The sequence below is a fragment of the Camelus ferus genome, chromosome 7, assembly GCF_009834535.1.
Source record: "Camelus ferus isolate YT-003-E chromosome 7, BCGSAC_Cfer_1.0, whole genome shotgun sequence".
NCBI classification, from domain to species: Eukaryota; Metazoa; Chordata; class Mammalia; order Artiodactyla; family Camelidae; genus Camelus; species Camelus ferus.
The window spans coordinates 39,169,424-39,188,552 of record NC_045702.1 but is presented as its reverse complement, the minus strand read 5'-3'; the positions used below and the strand labels follow the sequence as shown (position 1 = coordinate 39,188,552).

Here is a 19,129-nt window from a genome sequence, read left to right as displayed (position 1 = left end):
CTTTTTATTCTTATGGTGTGTCAATTTGAAAATAATCTAAATAGCCACTATGACAAGGACACTAGGATTCATACATCATACACACACAAGAAAAACATGGCACGTTTTGTTGAATGAGTATTTGTTGGATAAATAATAATAGTCTTCACAGAATTAAAAAGGCTTTTCATTTCATGTTTATCATCAGTGCTTCCATACAGAACATTTTATAATGATTAGTGACACGTAGATACCAAAGGATTTTTTTCAAACATCAAGTGCCAATATTTTTGGTATATGTTGATTTTCACTAAACAAAATAACCAAACAAAACACAATTTTAGAAGACGGTAATACCATTAGCATAATTCACCCAAATTATAAAAATGGTAACATTTAAAATCATGCACATTATTTCACCATTTCATAAAACTTTTAAAACTCCCACAAACTTTCCCAATGTAAAAAGACTCCTCAAAAACTTCATAATAACATTAAGCTACAAAATTCACTATGGAAATGTAGGGAGTTATTTTTTTGCTCTAAGTAATTTTTGCTCTAAGATTTTTTAAAATCTTAAAAAATACGGTGAGGAGTGTGTTGAGAGATGTGGAGAAAAAGGAGCTTCCAGTTGATGGATTCAACAAATCTGAAAATACTTCAGTAATGTAGAGGGAAAACTTCAAGAGTAAGAATATATTATAAATAAATGTCTTTTAGCAAGATGAACAGATGAGCAGCTCTTGCATCAGTTGTACCCACAGGTGAGAGGTCCTCTTAAAGAATGCTTGTTCATAGGATCTTCTGTAAGATAGAGTTGGCTACTTCCAAGGATTCATCTTTTACTAGAACAATATCGTAAGATTCCATGTACTTTTCTAAAAGCTCATCCACCTAATTAACAACCAAAAAATCATAAAAATTAATATGCAAGGAGAAGTAAATAATCTCAGGATAAATCTCACTGTTATGTTAGATCTTCTGGGCAAATGTAGTAAATTAAATTGGTTTTCATAAAACCTTTGACATGAAGAAATACTTTCAAAATGTTAAGACTCATTGACATAGAAAATTAACCATATGGTGGCTTTGCTTCTGAAATGGTTTCTTTCTTGCCCAGTGGTTCTCAACTGGGGAGACAGTGCCCAAGGAACATTTGGCAATACCTAGAGACATTTTTGATTCTCGTGACTAGGGAATGATACTGGCTTCTAGTGGGGAGAGGTCAGAGACGCCTCGCTTAAAATGTACACTCTACCTCACCCAATACCTAAAGCATGCATATGTGCACATCAACTCCTTTAATAATCACCAAAGTAATGGGATAAAAAGCAATCAAAATATCTTTAAAATAACTACTTTCTCAGGCACCTTTGGTAACAACTGCCTATAGTTTCATCTAAATTTTGTAAAAAAATAAAACTAAATAACAGATTTGTATACTTACTCTATCATTTAGATATCCAATTTTCAGAATGTATTCAACATTGGCTACTCCATCTGCCATTTTTAAGTCCCCTTGGGAGTCTCCCAGCAGAATTATGTTGCTGTTGTTTTTTAGTTGATTGAAATACTCTGTATTCTTCAAGGAGCCATCATGCTTGTTAAACACATGAATTAGTTCCCCTTTAAATCCTTTGAGCAGCCCCTATTAAAAATATAAATCCTTTGAAACAATAGGTTCTGCAAGTTCTACTTGTTGTATTTTCACATTTATGATAGGTAAGAAGGGCTCTAAGAAGTTAATGACTTTCTAGAGACTACTTTAAATGTTAAACACAATGCATTGAAAACCCAATTTCTACTTTTCATTTGTTTTCTAACCAAAAGGTCCCATTTTATGTATATCATAATATAGTGTCTTTCTTAGAACCCATTCAAATAATGCCAGTTCTTATTCATTTTTTTTCAATCTATGGATATTAAGTGTTCAGAATTGCTACATTAAATTACTTTAAAAGAAGTTTTACTAATTTTATTGTTAGTCTATAGCTTTGGAAATAAGTTTAAGAATGGTATATTATTTTTAAAAATGGATATACAAGAACCCTGGGAGAGATGATGAGTCCCACAGTAGGCCTATCAACTTGGCCTAATTTAACAGATATACATTAAATAATAAATTAAAATGCATTTACATGATTAAAATGATTTGATATTAAAATTATGAAGAATGATTTGATATTCTTACATTGTCATCAAAATCCATGAAGTTGGACACTACTTTGACATTTGGATAATAGACACCAGCTTGACGGATAACCTCCTCTAGTACATCACCAATACCAGCCGAAAATATGAACACAGGGATACTGTACTGTTGGAGCTTATCAAAGAAATTCTCATATCCTTCCCTGTAATATGGAGGAAGTGAGTGTTAAAGAGTAAGACATATCTCCTTTTCACCTAGAAGTTAAAAAAGCTAAATATTTCTACTTGATTCTATGGCTAATTTATATTCTTGTTTCAAAAATACTACCCAAGAGGGCTGTTGTTATTGATGTCTATGACACTACTAGTACAAGTTTTTCAAACTGGTTAACTCTTTACCATCCTTTCAATAAATTCTAATAGTACAAATTAGATGATTTAAGACTTGTACTGAACATGTATATAAACCTACAATTCAGAATGTACACCATTTAACAGCAAATAACTGAACCACACATTGAAAAACCCACTTTGGGTGAGCTGGAAGACCTCCTGCTTGTCATCTTGCTCACCTACTCCCAGCTGTTAGGAAAGGAGAGTGGCAGGAACTAGGCTACTACATCCGGCATCTCTCCTACCTAACATCTGGCAGCTGTAGGTAATGTCTTGATCTTAAAATCAAAACCTTTTTTACTGCTCCTGGACTATAGGTTAAGTTGCCTACAAAGGAACAAAATACTTACTAGCTGTCCTCACACTCTTTGACAATTTAATGCTTTCCTCCTTAGAGGTAGATCACCTTAAAATGTAGCAGCACCATCAAAAAAAAGTAAAAAAAGAAACCGTATCATCATATTTGCTTAATGAGTTCAAAAATTTAAGAGGTGGTAAACAGTATTGAAAAAAAGCTTAAAACTGTTTATATCCTATAATTCATGTATTACAAATATTTTTATTATCTGCTAAAACATATTCACCTTTCCCAGAGACAGTAGTTTTCAAGGGGAGTTTGAGAATTCAGAAAGCAGACCATGTAACAGAAACAGAGTGACGGGCTAAAAAATCTTTTTCATGTTGATCTATATACATTCCTTTAATATTTCATATCTTTCAAAAGTATTTTACTAAAATATTTCAAAATGGTCTTGGTTTCAGAAATTTTTAAGTTAGTCTTGAAATTTTTAATCTGTAAAAAAGAAATGCAAATTCATACTTAAATCTCCTAGGGCTCTTATTCCCCACATCAAGATCTATTACGTTATTCTAAATTTCTTGTTTCACCACTGTTTTATGATAGGTGGCATATTTTGGGTACATTTTTATATGTAATACTGTGATAGGTTATTTTAATAAAAATACACCCTTGAATACATATAAATAATAACAGTTCAAGCATGTAGACAATTAAATAACAAAAAACACCCAAGAAACTTACTTGAGCATAATGTCAGATTCTTCTACAATTTCTTTAAGTTTGGCTTTTGGTAAAGCCTGTTCAACAAGCAAACCATGTGATTTAGTATACCTGATAAGCATAAAGAGAATATCAAAGCAAATTAAAACTAGTATCTTTATTTAAAAATCATTCTTCAGTATGAGAAAATGAGTCTTTCATTCATCATAATTTTGGATTTAAATTTTAGAGATTTAAATTAATCACTAATGAATGTGTATCCTATGTGCCTCAAAATATAATACACATACTCTTACTGTTATTTCCCAGTTCTCAAACCCTGATTTAGTTTAAAGGTATTAATAAGACAATGACAGGATACTAGGTGTAAACCTTTCCTCAGTCTATAGATAAGAATTGAATCAAAGCTAGGGAGGTATAATCATTTCTCTAAATTGCAGTAAGAATTAGAGCAAAGCCATTTTTTTCCACCTGTTTGTGGTCTGAATTTTCACACAATGCCTTAGGACTGAAGATGTTGCCTAGTAAGCAAGAGAAAATCCTTGTTATGGAAAGATTTACACATAGGTGCTCTGTAATTACATCACTGGTGGTGATGCTATAATTATAGCATCTCAGTATAATAGGCCTTTAGAACCTCTCCAGTTGATATCTAAGCATCTACCTGTCATATTCCTAAATGACCCTCCTCTCTGGTCAGCTCCTATCATGTTAGTGAGCTCACTGTCCTAGGGAAGCTTATTCCATTGCTAGAAAATTCTAATTGCTGGACAGTCCTTTCTTTCATCATGTTGAAATCAATCTGTTTAAGTCTTCCAAGTCTAATTTCAGTTCTGTTTTGACAGGCATGTAGAGTAACTGTAACCTCTTTTCAATGTTTCACATCAGTGAACACCGATTAAGTGTGCAAGGTTAGGTAATGGGATAATGAAGACCAAAAACATCATTCCTGAGCTTTTAAGACTATGAAACCACAACTTGTTGCTTCTCAAATCAAAGCACTCTCTGTTCCTTGAAATCTTCATCAAGTGGGATGACTCCAATTCCTGCGATTATCTAAGTGGACTCCTTTGACACAGCCCAAGGTTGTCAACATTTCTCTTAAGAGCATTCTCTCAGGACTCAACACAATGCTGCCACTGTGGTCTGCTTGGAATGCTGCATTTTGATTAATTCGACCAACTTCAGAGGTTCATTTCTCAGTAACTATGCTGGCTCCAACTGAGTTCATAGTCAATTTAAACCCTAATTCTTTTTCTTTACACATTCAGTCACATCTGTACATACACTTAAAAATTTTTTTCTTGTTTTTAATTTAAGGCTTGAGTGCAGATTTTTTAATTTATCCCCACTGACATTCATCTTAAAAAAAAGAACAAATTTTAGACTGCTGCAGTAATAAAAGAGTTCATTTTGTCATATTTAATCACTGCTCGAACTCACTGGATAACTTAGGAATCTATTTATATACAGTTCAGGGGTAAAATACACCATTAGTTGTCACTAGTGTTATTTTATATTTTTAATCCCCCCATCACCCAACACACACTTACCATTCTACTATATAAGGGTACTTCTCTTCTATAGTAAGAACAGGATCAATTTCAATAGCATAATACTTTTCCTTTAGTTGTAATAACTAGAAATAAATGAATAACTTAATCATTAAATTATAGTTGTCAGTAAGCTGCTTAGATTTTGTTTTTTTAAATGGAAGCACTGGGGCTTGAATCTGGGCCCTTGTGCATGCTAAGCATGTGTATTACCATTGAGCTATATCCCTTCCCTCTAAGCTGCTTAGTTTTATAGAAAGCAAAACAAGGTAAAAAAGTGTTTTCTATAAACTGCTTTATATGATAAAGATCAGATCATGCTTAGCTAATGCACATATTCACTAAAGAGATCTTTGTTTACATGTAACTAAATACACCTGCTAAAAGCTAACTATTTTCTTATACCTTTCTTTAAGTACTTTCAGGTCAGTAATTCAGAGAAACCAATAATCAAGTTATCACTACAAAAAACTTTTGTTCTCCTATGAGAGTATTAAATTTGATTAATACTTGGAGTCACAGTTTTAAAATAGACACAGATAGACACCTACTCAAGGAAAGTAGAGAACTGAGGTATTTTCCTGACCAATTTAAGGGAACAAAATACATAAAACCACAGTACTTTTGTTTTAATTCTCCAGTTAAAGTCACCAGGATACTTTGGTAATCGATTAAAAGTTTTCCATGTAAGTTTTACTGTTGTTACGAAGTTACTATTAATTTTTTTCTTCAAACTATGTTGAGAGCATACAATAAAAACTAAGATCTACTGAGTGTTTACTACGTGCCAGATATGGCTACAAGCACTTTACTTTCACTCTTGTTTGTGTGAATGAAGCTGAAAAAATTCACCAGCAAAAAAGGTAATGAAGTCTTTGAGTAACTCTGGATTACAGTTAGTGTTTACCTTTTCTCGACATTCTTCTGTAATTAGCTTACAGTTGTCAATGACATCTAAAGGGAGGAAACACTAGGCATTAAAAGAAATACATTCTGATGCTACCACTACTATAAATAACTTACTACTTTTAAGTTTAAATACCAAGTCGACTAGCACAGTCATTATAACTTTTGGTCTTAGTGCTAAAATTCACATGGCATTCCTAGAGAATCTAACGGTTTTAAAATCTAAACCATGGATCTAAAGCTTTTTTCCTACATTTGGGATTACCTGATTAGAAATCTCCAGAGAGGTATTACCGGGCCAACAGCTATAATTTTTAGTGGTTTTTAAAAATAAATCAAAATGATTTCTCAAATTATATACGTACCAACAGTAAATGAGATTGCTTGTATCACTGCTTATTTGTCAGGTTGAAGAGTATTATTTAAAAAACTTACTACCAAGTTTGGAAAACTAAAAAGGTATATTATCCTAGTAACATTTTATTTTAATTGACTGAGTTATAGTCAGTTTATAATGTTGTGTCAATTCCTAGTAACATATTTTAGCTTGATATTTATTTAGTAACTCATTCTTTTACTCAGTTTATCAATGACACAAAAATGTATTAACAGCCCTAGAAAACAGAGTATTTGATAAACCTGTTTCTTTAGGATAATTCAAGGTTTAAAACCATTTAAATGTTTCTTGAATAATACACAGACCACATTTGTAGAGAAAAATTTCAGAAGGCTTCATTCCTCTTGCAACCAAAACCATATAGTAAAACAGCCATTTATGTAACATGGGGGAAAACAAATGCTCAAAATATAATTTAAAAAGCAGCCTTCCCCTTTTAATGTCTAAAAGGAAAAAAAAAAATCCAAGCAATCTCATAGCTAATGTAAGTAGAAAAGGATCTTAAAACAATGATTACTTTGTCCTGAATTTATTTTTAAATGCCTCACTTACTATGACATGATGGGCATCTTTTCCCTTTGTAGGAAAATCGACTCAGTGTCATATCAAAGTCTGTTATTATCTGTAAGAAAAGGGAAAGAGACAGTGAAATCACAGCCACCAAGACCACATTTAATGCGCACTTCCTAGAGGCATGAGACTATGCTCTGCTTCTGCCCCCCACCTTTGGTTATTCTGTCTACACTGCGTTTTCTAATGCAGTTCATATATTATGTCTTGAGAATTTCCTTAACAAGGTGAACCTTAAGTGCCCCAGCACTGCCTGTCACCAAATAAAATCTGACTAATCAGTACAGGAATTTGCAATTGTAGGTAATATGGTTACTGTTCCTGACAGCAATAAAACATTACACAACTTCAACCTACTTGGTCAATGTACAAAAATGCAGTGGAAGCAGTTAAACTAAATGAATCACTTAGTTACTGAAACTGTTACATTCTTTTTTTTTTTAACTGTTACATTCTTGATTTAACTTGTCTATTTAGGTAAACTATACCAGTGAATAAATGATATACAGCAATAATTTACAGCTCTTAAAATTTAGGAGACTGGGCTAAATATTTTTTCAGAAATATTTAAAAAAAGGAATAATTTTCTTACTGAATATTCAGACTGTTGATTTAATTTACATGTAAAACATTCCTTTAAAGAGAAAATTAAAAAGAAAGTTACCTATCTCCTAATACAGTAACATCTTATCTTGAACTATTATGATTTAATTAAAAGAACAACAATGTGAAACTGTATATTTTTTTAAAGTTTTCCACCATTGTATTTTATGGTGTCTTTTCTGGTCTAGTGGGGTTTTATTTATTTATTTATTTATTTATTTATTTATTTATTTATTTATTTTTAAAGTTGAAATATAATCAGTTTACAATGTTGTGTCAATTTCTGGTGCAGCAACTGTACACATTTTAAAGGTATTAATCATATTATTAATATTAATAACATCATACTTAAAATGGTTTAATACTTATGCATAGTACTATTAATTTAGTAGCACTTAATAGCTAAAGAAAAGCTAAATTTATCTCAAGACTATTAATTTCTGTTTGTTTCCAATGGCTGTTCTGCATATTTTAGACCAATTCCAGATCTTTTAGATTCTATATTCCAGAAGGATAGGCAAAGCTTGCCTACTAAATTTTCTTTATTCAGATTGTAGCAAAGCATAAGATGAATGAACATTAAATTAAATCTGCTTGAACATGAAAAATAAAGGCTTAATAATAAATTAGGGTTTATTGATAATTATTCACCTGAAGTTTGGCAGCGCCTCCTTTGATAAGACCACAGATAATTTCTTCTACTCTTTCAAGGTTCTTGATGCGAACTGAACTTTTCTGTAATTCTGGCATCTAAAAATTAAAGGAAATTATTAACTATTTTTTATTCCTTTTCCCCCCAGTTTCCTTTAATACCAAGCAGAAGCTTGTATTATTTAAAGATGTAAAAATGTTGAGGCATTATTTTTTAAAAAGCAAGCCACCATATCAAACTGCCATTTATATACACAAAGAACTTTAAAGCACATCAGTAGTTTCCATCTAGAACACTAAGACAAAACAAAATTTTTAATACAGTATCAAAAAATGCAATTTTTCTTCTTATAAAAGTTATGCATGCTTATCACAGAAAAAGTATAAAAAAGTAAAAATTGCCTGGAATTCTACTACCCAAAGATTAACAAGTAAACATTTTAATCTATTTTGCATTATTTTCATTTCTGTGATTGCAACCATGCATGTGTATACATATAGTTTATCTCATTCTTATATATTTTACATCTTGCTTTTTTTGACATTAATATTATCACATTCATAGTTATAAAAATATTTTTTAACAGAATTCATTCAAAATAAAATCCTAGAATTGAATGGAGAACATCTGAACTCTGTGACAGAGTCTTCTTTTAAGACTCTTTCTGCTTATAAGATTTAGCTTATAAGATTACATTAAGATTTACATTAAAAATTTTTCTTAGCAGAAAGGAAACAAATATTGTATGACTATTCGCCATAAGCTTACCTTTGTAGTGATAATTAAAATATTTAATGTATTTAATTTGAAAAGTTGCTTCAAGATCTTTGCTCCTTTATTGTACTATATCCCAAATAACTTCACTGTTCTTGGCATAAATTTTACAATGGATTTATTTCAAGTTAAGACAACTACTAAAAAGCATTAAACTAAACCTGGGCTTAGGCTGCTGCTAGGTTGATTTACGTAGGCTTTAGTTTTTCTCAACAATTTAATATTACATTAATATTGTTTCTTTTTTCTACCATACTACAGATAGAATAAAACTGATCAGAGCTCGGTCAGAGTAAAATCAGCACAAGCACAGTGCTCTTATAGCTGTACAAGACTGGGGGAAGAAAATTATGGATCATTTAATAGTCAGCTCACAGTATAAAATGACAAAACTGAACCTCAAATCAAGATTCCACAGTGGTTTGTACCCAATAATCTTTATTTATTTTTTATGCTATTATTCTGGGTGTGTAGTCACCAGTATTAACGTATTTAATAAGTGTTACAGACACGGTTATGAAAAAATTTCCAGATATTGTATCTTTGCTGTAACAATCAGACCAACTATGGCTGTTAGCTCCTATGTTGTCTTTATATAATGGACAAAATTAGAAAATCAAAAAAAAAGGTAAAATGGTTTCCTAAGACGGGAGGATGAACACAGGGAAAAAAAAATGTGAACATTAAATTTTTCTCCATAAATGAAAAACCTGGATGTACAATACACTTACTTTTAAAAAGCCACATTTAAGTAGGATAGGATAACCTGCAATGCCACTAATCTTCATACAGTGTTCTGTTTAACTTAACTGGACTTTAAAGGATTTCAAAAGAATAAAAGGATCATTTTCTAGTACCTCTGTTTAAAAAAAAAACAAAACCAAAAAACAATTAATCACCCCACCTCAAAAAAAAGAATAAAGGAGTTTTTTTTTTTTTTTTAATTGAAGTCCAGTTGGTTTACAATGTCATGTTCGTTTTTGGTATAAAGCATAGTGATTTAGTTACATATATATATTTAAAGGAGGTTATTTAAAGCATCGAAATACATCACTATTTATTTTACAGTGATTTTTTAATAGATGAGAAAAACCAATAGGCATTCGTTCCTACATTCCTTTTTTTTCATCCATTAATATCCATTCATCTGTTTTACAAATACTTACCATGTGTCTGCTTGGTGTCGGACATGAGAAACCAGGGATATGATGCTTATACCATTTAACTATTGAGTTTTAGGAACCATTGCTGTTTTGGAATATCACTTCTGTAGCTCCCTTACAAATAAATACCTTAGCTGCGAAATTCATCTAACTAAATTCTGTTCTTACCTCTGCCTTAATTGGCAGATAAATAATAACCAGCATATGCTTGATTTAATAACTAACCCATTAAAAAGCAACAGAGGGTATATGTCATCTATTGTGTTTTCACAGAGAAAATTAAACATTTTACTTCAGTGTGTCCATACTGAAGAATATTTCCTGCCTCAAGCAAATCACTTCTTATGATACATTTAATTAAAAAAAGCCATATCTAAATAGGATAGGATAGTCTGTTTCAGATAATGGATAGGAGAACAGCACCAAGGCCACTTCAAAGTAGGCTGGTTTCAGCTTGGCTACCAACTATTGGATTGGTTTATTTCACATTACTGGGGCCTGAAAGAGAACCAGTGGCTAGAGGCATTCATATCCCTGCTTCTGCACAACATATAACCGTTTTCAGATAAATGAGTAGTGAATACCCAAATAGCACTAGAGTGAAATAACAATGATGAAAACAGATGAAAGCAGCTCTCTTTCTTCAGAGAACACAACACGATGGAGAATATAGGTGTATGAAATATAAAAATGACAATTATATCTGCCTTGGATTATAAGGTAATACACTATACCCCCCTTCCACAATACCCATACAATGTTATTAAAGTATATGATAAATACTTCTCAGGAACTTGAAAGATTGGGCATTTTACTCAAATACTTTAGAATACAGCCTAAGAAATATAATTTTCAAATACTATATGAAATGTGTCAATGAATATCAGAATTGCAGGACACTATGAAACACACCGCAGGAACAGGCATTTCATCATACGTCATATATTTTTGTTACCTCCTCAAATCCCTTCCTCATTTCCTCTTGGACAAAATACACCCGTTTGGTAGTACATAAAATAATGATACTTGAAATTTGAAGGGTATCTTATTTTAAATTATTTGAAAACTTTCCAATTTGACTGTGATACAATTTCATGAAAAATAAGTAAGAGGCTAAAATTATCCACCATTTGTGAGCAAAAGAAAACATATTCATTTTATAAGATCATAATGTAAAATGCTGGGGAAGGAGTAAAGTTTCCCTGATAAGAATCAGCGTATTTTGGTTGATCAGAGCTTAATCTGAATCAATACTAAGGATAATTAAGGAAAACCTAAAATGCACTTATTGTGGCTGATCTTTAATATACTGTATTTGTACAGATGAAATGAACTCCTAATCATTAGTCTACTTCCATATTCAAAAATGCAATGATTTCTAAAGAAGCTGATTTCAAAATTATACAGTTTCATTCACAGTTCTATAGCAATATTAGATTTGATATTTGATATTATCTTGTGGCTACACTGAGATAAAACATAAATGAGTATTTGCATGGTATAGTCACAAAATTGTCCTAATGATGTCTACCTGTAGTTCTCTAAAAATAGCCCACAAAAGAATTAGTTTAAATCACTTAAGAATCTGTCTGAAGCTCTCAGGGAAATTATTTTTTCTTTGTTTTCCAACTTTCAAATATGGTATAAGTAAAAAACTTCATTAGTGGTACAAAGGAGTAGGCACTACAATTTTTATGTGATGACAGAAAAAGTACAGATTTTTAAAGCCAAGTATTCAGACTGGTACATTTACCCATTCACATACCTAGAGGAGTCTATGATTTATTTTGAAGATTATGCATTGCTAAATTTTATTGATAGCCATTTCCCCTGCCTACCACACATCTGGCCTGTCTCCACATTAAGGCAGTGTAGGCCAAATTCTTTCCTTCATTCACCATATAATCATGAAGTGTAAAGCACTGGGTTAAGCAGCTCTGTAAGAGATATAGAAGTTTTAGTAACATATACATCTTATACTCAAATACAGATTCTCTAAGATGAATTGTAATATAGGAACTGAAATAACTAATATATTGCCAAGATGTTCAGACGTAATACAAGAGAAACAGAAGAAACTGAGATTCTGCTGGGGACAAAGGAGGGAGGGCCAATACAGGTAGACTTCTGAAGAAGCAGGATTTGGATATGCTGAGATTTGGGAGGAGTCCAAGTAGAGGGTCTAATGTAGGAAAAGGGTGAATAGCTGTTTTTCTACAACTTAAGTGTCCACAGAGAAGAGTGTGAATATGTGTAAAGTCTGGAAGGAAAGATCTGGACCCAGATCATGAGAAGTCAAGAATAACATCCTAAGGAGCTGTCAACTTAAAAGATGTATCAATGTTTTTAGAAAAGCAAACCCAAGGTAAAAATTGTGAAATTCATGCAATGATAGTAAAAAATATCTAAGTACATATCATCTTTTAGTTTATTTTCCGCCAATAGTTCTTTTGTGGGTTAACTACATTGTTACTTGCTTCTAAAGGAGACACGTGTTAGAAGGTTCCAGGATCCAGGTAACAACAAATTATATGGTAGGACATTCATGTATCACTTGAATTCATTTTGGTTAAAAAAAAATCAACTCAAGCAAGGAAATGAGTTTAGACTGATTTAATTCTACACATCAGAGATACATGCTCAGTACCAATGAATCAAATGCCAATCATGACATGGACTGAAAGATCATGTCCACACAAAACTGCCAATATTGGAATATATTTGATGTATCAAAACCCCAGCAGTTTCATATGCTTTATCCTAACAGTAATAACTACACTGATGAAAGCTTAAGCAGCACTTTGTAGCAGCTTTATCCTCCCATCACACACTGGATGAGGAAAGTTAAGCTGAACAAGAGATTTACTAATTGTGACACAAAGCTAAGTCATCGTTATGGTTTATAGGCTCAAAGCAGAAAAAGAAAATTAGAAAGAAAAAGGGTGAAAAAACAGAAAGAGGAGAAGAGGAAGAACAACAAAAAGAACAGAAAGAGAAAATAAGAAAGAGATCATGGGACAGCTGTCCTCTTTAAAAGGGAGGAAGAAATTATGATTTAAAAAATTTTATGACTGAGTAAGGAGAATGGACACAATTTTCCTCACACATACAAATAAATGCTACTTACATAGTTAAAACACTAACATAATACAGATTAATATTCAGAGTGCTTACTATGTGCTATTAGGCACTTTACATGTACTCTTTCACTGAATATGTGTAAGAACATTTCAGTTATAGAATGAATAACGTCTGAGGATATGATGTATAACATAGTGATTATAATTTATAACACTCTACTGTACAACTGAAATTTGCTGAGTAGAACTTAAATGTTCTAAAAAAAGGTAAATATGTGAGGTCATAGATGTGTTAACTAGATGGAGGAAACTTTCACAATGCATACACAGATCAAACCATCATGCTGTGCATGTTAAATATCTTATAGTTTTATTTGTCAATTATACCTCAATAAAGTTGGAAAAAAAAGAGTAAAAACAACATGAGGTTGGTGGTCTCACACCCATTTCTTAAAGGTGAGATGGTTGCCTTCATTCAAGGGAATCACAGCTATTAAAGACTGAGTTAAGAACTGAAGCCAGTTCTGACCTCAAAGCCTATATTTTTCTTACCTCATCCTAATGTCTATAGTGCAGTAAAATCTACTGCTATTCAAGAAGTTTTAAAAAATTATTTAAAGGCTTGTCATTTTAGTTTAGAGGCCTAAAAGACCTCATGTTTTATGATTTCAGTGTGTTGCTGCTAAGCAAGGAAAATTTAGTACAAAAAGGAAAAAGGTAATCATTTTATATGCTGAGAAACAATATAATGCACATTATATTTCAAGCAAAAAAATTCAAAGAAATTCAATTCAACAAATATTTGAGGTTCTATTGTGTGTCAATATTGTGAAGAAAAATCTGCATTAAGTTACAGTCCCATAATTATCTGATTAGAGACAGAGGTAAATTAAACGTGGTGAAGATTCACCATTAATAAATGGAACTGGAAATATTCAAATACCCACCATTTTCACATGTACAGCAGAATCTTGATTAGGCATTTCTTGGTTATCCAATCTTCTGGATTTTCCCAGGTGATGTCACAGTAAAAGAGAGAGAAAAAAAGTACATGTGACATACATAAATTCCAGGCTCTTCGTGTATGTTAATGACATACTCAAGTGGTAATTTTGGTTTGATTGAAACACCAAGTTACCAAAAAAAAAAAAAAGAGAAAAAAAAAAAAGAAACACCAAGTTACCGAAGTCACTTTTTCTTTCCTAAGAAGTTCAGCAAAGATTTTACTCTATCTCACAAAGTTTTGGGTTAAAAATTTTGTATGGAAAATTTGCAGCTCTCCTATAATAACTTACATGGTGTTAGTAAGATTTGAATAAAGAGTTAAAGTGAAGTATATACTTGCAAGAAAATGCTTCATTGCAAGAACACTTTATCAACACCTTCTCCACATGTAAGGATGAAGTTTGTGGTAAAATTATGCACTATTATTACTGAATCAATGAAAGAATATATAAATAGAATGTAAGTAGAAACATAATACACAAAAATCAAATTTATTCTTCAATTTTCTCACATTAAAATCTTTAATTTTGTGAAATGTGACTAAGATCTGATTTGTGTTTGAATCTAGCATAGTGTCGGGAACAAAATAGATATGTGATAGTATGTGATAGTATTTTTTAATTGAATGATCATTTAAGGGGTTTGGATGAAATTTATATGCATCTATTTGTTAAACCCAAAGAAGCAGTTTTAAAAATCCCTTATCATTATGTTAAGTTTCATATTTGTACTAAAAATCTTATGGGAAATTAATTATTTTTGTTCCACAATGACTTTACGTTTACTTTATTCTAGGTAAGCAAAATTTTATTTTAAAAAAAGCACTATTTTAAAATAGGGTAACTTAGTTGAGAGGAGAATTGTGACTTCTTCTTAAATACCAGTAATAGAAGTTGGACATTAGATCTTTGTTCTTCATAATTAAAATATGTGTAGCAGATATATAAAAATTTCTCAGATTCTAAACTCTTTCCCCTCTTCCACTTAAAGTACGTAAAACTAAGAAATGTCTGTTCAAAAAAAATAATGTCATAGAAACTGCCTGGGAAGTCTGTTTCTTCATTTATAGAATCCAAAGCATAAAATATTAAATGCTTATGGCTTTTCTTTGATGTTTAATATCTGAAAAGGGTTGCTAGATTTCTCAGAAGGGACTATTTAAATAAAACCATTTTATTAGCTTGAAAAAGAGAAAGGAGAATGTGGAAAAATACAGTGGAGTTTACAAAAATACCACATACTCTGAAACATTTGAAAAGCCCAAAGAAAAACAGAATTCAAGCAGTGAAGAATACATTTTAATATCTGGGAATCTAAAATCTTTTGTTACACATAACCAGGTAACTGAATTCCTTTCCACCCTCCACCCCCAAGTATGGCTCTTTTTGGAACATTCATTCATGTTTACTAGAAAAAGAAAGGGAAACAAACAAACAAAAAGAAGCCCGTGTTAGTAGGTAAAAGAGTTAATTATTTTCTCTTCCTTACTTTATTTAAACAAAATGTAAACAAAAACAAAGAGTGATCAGAAATTTAATAATGTCCAAATTTAGGACATTATTTTTGATAAGTAAGACTAATAGTTTACTAGATATTATGCAAATTTCAACTAAGATAATTCATTCTTCCTAATCCTCATTGGCAATCTGATCAGAATTCATCTTGTTCAAAGACAATCTCACATAAAGTGATACTGCATTCATAATAGAAAACTCACTATTATTACAAAAGCGTAAAGACTAAAGTATAAATGTCAGCATTCTGGCACTATTTTAAGGAAGACACTGAAAATTAGGGCAGGGTATTTTTAAACCAATAGGCTTGTAAATCTATACTTGGTATATAAAGTTCTGGCTTACTTTGCCAACAGTCATCTGTTCCAGATGCTTCAAGAGAAGAGTTGTTGGAAAAAAACACATCAAGTGTAGAAGACATGTTCAAAATAGAAAATATTACCCTTGAACTGTGAACTGTCATCTAAGAAAGTTTTGAAGTTTTAAGTATTTGGAATCTTTAAATGTGGACTGGAAAAATGTGGAAACTGGAAAATAATTACTTTGTGTTCTTTCACCATGAGATTTAAAGGTCTCTACTGTAACATTGTTCATTACAAGGAGTATGTAGGACAAGGTAAAAGACTGAAGCAAGAAGTAAGAACTACACTTGAATAGTACAAACTTGATACCTGAAAGTTTAAGCTATCGGCGTATTTCATTCTGAGACAATTATCTTTACATCTTGAAGATATTTACACATCAGTGACTGAAAATTTCTGTATCTACATGAAAAAAATTTACTTGCCTTTATACAAGTTTTAAATCATCTATCTGAATGCAAACTGAATGCTTTTTTCCCCACTCCCAAACTGAATGCTTTTAAAGGCCCACTTGACTGTCTTATGGGAAAGTAAAAAAGATTAAGTTCACTGATATTATTAGCTTCAAAAGTTGTGATTCTGCTTTAATTTTGATACTTTCAGAAACATTTAAACTATACAATAATGAAATTTTGAATGGTAAAGTGTATACTACCTACATAAGAAAAAGTATGAATTACTACAGTATGGACAAGGTATCAGCAAGAGTACTGAACATCTTACTGCACATCTCCAGCAACCTATGTTACCTGTCTTAAGCTTGGGTTTTTAATAATGATACTTTATTAGGATGATTAGCACATGGAAAATCAAACTATAAGTTCACTATTTGTGTAACATTATCAAATCAGTTTCTTGAGAGTATTTAAAGAACTTTCCCTAATTAGATTTTCAAGGCAGTAATGAAAAAAATACACAAACTGGAAAGTGAAACTTTCTCTTGATACGGACATAAAACAAAAATGAAACTGAATAGCAAAATGTGGGAGGATAAGAGAAGGAGGTAGAAGAAATGAGAATAGATTTCAAAGTGTAGATATTTTAAAATTGGCAATTTATACCAATTTTCTTAGATAGTAAAGCTTAGCTTTTCAGTCATAATTTTATGGACACGTATGAATATATACAATTTTAGAGCTTAGACTTTATTTATCTATTCTCCCCCCTCCACTGCCCAAATACCTAAGGGGTACTTTTCAAGATGAGTAAACCAAGGCACATGGAAATGAGGTAGTTTATAATGATTACCCTTAGAGCTCTCTGAGTTGTTCTGTCCTTGACTTTGTCCTAGAACAACAGCATATATCAGCAATATCCAGAGATACAGGGCTTGGATATAGGCTGCCAATAAAAACCAGTAAACTGCTTTAAGAAATGGTCTGCTGCATTAGCTAACTAAAAAATAACATAAATTCAATTATTTAAATCTTACTTAACCACAATGTTCTCAGCTTTTATGGTAATATGAGTTTGAATCTTAATTTTCAATATATAATATGTTGTAATTATTACAGACAGAAATCCAGCTTTTATGAATTTATAAAACATACCAGTAGAATCCTATTCCATGATTTCCTGGATAAAACTTACAGGCACAAAATAAAAATTACTTATCTTTATTACTAGCCATAATAAACAGTTCATAATTCTAGGTACATAAACTTAATGTGGCTATTAGCAAAATTGAATCACACAACAAGCAAATGAACAACAAAAATGGATCTTTTTTCCCCTTGAAAAGAGACTTCTGAGAGTACTGTTCTTTTTTTAACATCTACATGTGAAAAAAGAAGCTCTTAAAATTAGATCCTACAGATTTAAATTTCTGAGACCCAAGGTACTGCAAACTTTTACGTATCATATCTTTGCAAACTATAAAGAAATTTTTTGTTATATAGGATCATTGTATTTCTATTTCCTTAATTTGGATTTTTAAATGCCTAAAATTTCAACAAGATACTGAACCAAGTAAGAATCAGATAAATTTAAACAAGAGAAACTCATGTTTACATGAACTGTACACTTACCCTGAAGGTAACCGGACAAGCTACCGCAGCAAAAGAAAATTCTTCCTGTCGGAGGAGTACTAATATAGCACAAGGTGCAGCCGAGGGCGGTTCCAAAAGTCTTGGCTAAGCTCAATGCAAAAACAGTCTTGTGACGCATTACTACACAGTGCTTTATTATGCTCTGGGTGACAGGCTTGTTAGCTGAGCTAGTTGCCAATCTACAGAACATGATCAAATGAAATAATGTGGTAAAGAGAAGGTAAATCTGTACCATTAGAGCACTGTCAACTTGCTCTGCAAAGAAAAAGGAACTTCAATACTGACACTTAGAAAAACTTCCTTCCTCATCATGTTTTTTGGTTGTCAGCATACTTGTAATATGTGTATTTTTCTGTATGAATATTCTATTTCAATACAAAGTGAAAAAGATTAGGTGATGGTTGCCAGGAGCTGGGGGAGGGGAGAGCAGTGAGCTATTGCTCAACAGGTACAGAGTTTCAATTTGGAAGATGAAAAGAGTTCTGGAGATGGATGGTGGTGGGGGTGGTTTCCCAACGATGTCAATGTACTTAATGCCACTGAACTGCACACTTAAAAAGTCATAATGGTAAATTTTATGTTATGTATATTTTACAGTTTTAAAAAGATTAGGTCATTTAACATGTGTGAAAAAAACATGATACATAAAAGTGTGGTTAGTAGGATGTTAACAGTCTTTATTGCAGGGCAATGGCATTTAAAATAATTTGTTTTTCTTCATATTATACTACACTGTAAATTTCAACAAGACCATGCATAGATTTTCTAAAAAATCTGAACACAGAGAAAACTAATTTTTATGGTTAAAAAACTGAAAAAAGTTCCCTTCCTGCTGGAAATAAAAGCAGTCAAACCGTTGTGAAGACAAAAAAATTGTTTTAATTGAAGCACTGTCAGTTATAACGTGTCAATTTCTGGTGTACAGCACAATGTCCCAGTCATGCTTATACATAACATA

General features: G+C 31.7%; 2 protein-coding genes across 6 annotated transcripts in view; both read right to left on the bottom strand.

Moving 5' to 3' along the window:
- LOC102504942 (retinitis pigmentosa 9 protein) overlaps nt 1-19,129 on the bottom strand; it is a 116,291-nt gene that overhangs the window by 59,057 nt on the left and 38,105 nt on the right. The gene's annotated exons all lie outside the window — the stretch shown is intronic.
- The window catches only part of NT5C3A (5'-nucleotidase, cytosolic IIIA), a 36,099-nt gene continuing 17,074 nt past the window's right edge, over nt 105-19,129 (bottom strand). The window contains exons 1-11 of one of the 5 annotated variants that reach the window (XM_014561799.2): nt 18,151-18,213; nt 17,372-17,464; nt 14,190-14,244; nt 8,225-8,323; nt 6,953-7,022; nt 6,005-6,051; nt 5,098-5,183; nt 3,566-3,655; nt 2,171-2,333; nt 1,427-1,627; nt 105-873 (exon numbers count right to left, since the gene is read on the bottom strand). In XM_014561799.2, the coding sequence (XP_014417285.1) occupies nt 772-873; nt 1,427-1,627; nt 2,171-2,333; nt 3,566-3,655; nt 5,098-5,183; nt 6,005-6,051; nt 6,953-7,022; nt 8,225-8,323; nt 14,190-14,225 (894 nt within the window). In that variant the 5' untranslated portion in view covers nt 14,226-14,244; nt 17,372-17,464; nt 18,151-18,213 and the 3' untranslated portion in view covers nt 105-771. Of the gene's footprint in view, nt 874-1,426; nt 1,628-2,170; nt 2,334-3,565; nt 3,656-5,097; nt 5,184-6,004; nt 6,052-6,952; nt 7,023-8,224; nt 8,324-14,189; nt 14,245-17,371; nt 17,465-18,150; nt 18,225-19,129 lie in introns of those variants that run through there. The other 4 variants (XM_014561798.2, XM_006187752.2, XM_006187753.2 and 1 more) reach the window with 4 other exon arrangements.